The sequence below is a fragment of the Trypanosoma cruzi genome, genomic scaffold (genome assembly GCF_000209065.1).
Source record: "Trypanosoma cruzi strain CL Brener 1047053517059 genomic scaffold, whole genome shotgun sequence".
NCBI lineage: Eukaryota > Euglenozoa > Kinetoplastea > Trypanosomatida > Trypanosomatidae > Trypanosoma > Trypanosoma cruzi.
Genome location: NW_001849469.1, coordinates 49,986 through 51,153, shown reverse-complemented (window position 1 = coordinate 51,153; position 1,168 = coordinate 49,986). Strand labels below are relative to the sequence as shown.

The following is a 1,168-nucleotide window of genomic DNA, read 5'->3' as shown; positions in this document are numbered from 1 at the left end:
CTCTCGCCGCATGTACATGCGGTGGAGCCTTGTGTGCCGCTCCTGTTTGCTTCTCCCTCCTCCATCTGTGTGTTGTTGTTGCGGCAGGGCTGTGTGTGTGTGTGCCTGTTGCCGTGGATTGGAGTGTGTGTCGTGCGTGGTGTGCGGCGTACGGTGCATGCCTGGCTGCTGCCCTCTCCTCATGTGGTGTGCCCTCTGCGTGTGTCTGCCGCACCTCTCGTCTCCCCTGTTGCTCTCCATGTCCCTCACTGTGCAGATCAGCTCCACACCACTGAACGACCACACTCACGATGATGATGACGTGCCGTCTGCTGTGCGCCCTGTTGGTGCTTGCCCTGTGCTGCTGCTGCCCGTCCGTGTGCGGGGCAGAGCCTGAGAATGGACCTAAAGCCGCTCCCGCTCCACCGCCCCCTCCACCAGAGCCAACACCCACGACGGCCGGTCAGTTAGGGTCGTCAAGTTTGGAGCCCGTTGGAAAGCCGGGAAATGTTGGCGGAGAGGGACCAGGATCTACCAGTAAGGAAGGTCTGGGACCAAAAGAAAGTACCGAGCCAAATAAATCACTGACAGAGGGTACGCAAGAGCAACAAAGTCGCAGCGAAACATCCGCAGAACAAAAAAATAAGGAGTCTGAAACTTCTGCTCAGACAAACACCACGACGACTACAACAAAACCACCAACTACAACCACCACGACTACAACACAGGCACCAACCACGACCTCGACCACTACACCAGAGGCACCAAGTACTACGACTACAGAGGCGCCAACTACGACGAACACCCGCGCACCGTCACGTCTTCGCGAAATCGACGGCAGCCTCAGCAGCTCTGCGTGGGTGTGTGCCCCGCTGCTGCTTGCCGCATCCGCGCTGGCGTACACCGCTGTGGGCTGAAGAGGTGTGTGCGGGCTGTGCGTGCCAGCACTCAACCGCGGGGATTTGTGCGTGTGTGTTGTGGTTCACTGTATAAATAAGAGGAAATAATGATCTTGTTTTGCTTCACTTGCTTCTGCTGCCGTGCTGTGTGCTCCGCGTTGTGCCCCGCATCCGTCACGTTGAACGCATCGCGGACACACTCATATGCATGCGCACTGGAGCCCTGGGTTTGTTTTTCTTTTTTAATTTCTGTTTTTTAATTATTGCTTTTATTGCTTTTTAAACTTGTG

General features: G+C 56.0%; 1 protein-coding gene across 1 annotated transcript, besides 1 other annotated feature; it reads left to right on the top strand.

The window, feature by feature from the left end:
• Window positions 1–1,168: part of a sequence feature (areas not merged during assembly with more than two copies in the genome that could not be assigned to a particular haplotype) that runs on past the window's edge.
• Window positions 291–896, top strand: Tc00.1047053503741.40 (mucin TcMUCII, putative; the record flags this gene model as incomplete). Its single annotated transcript, XM_800695.1, has 1 exon — window positions 291–896. One exon carries the CDS (start codon window positions 291–293, stop codon window positions 894–896), a length of 606 nt encoding a protein of 201 aa, XP_805788.1.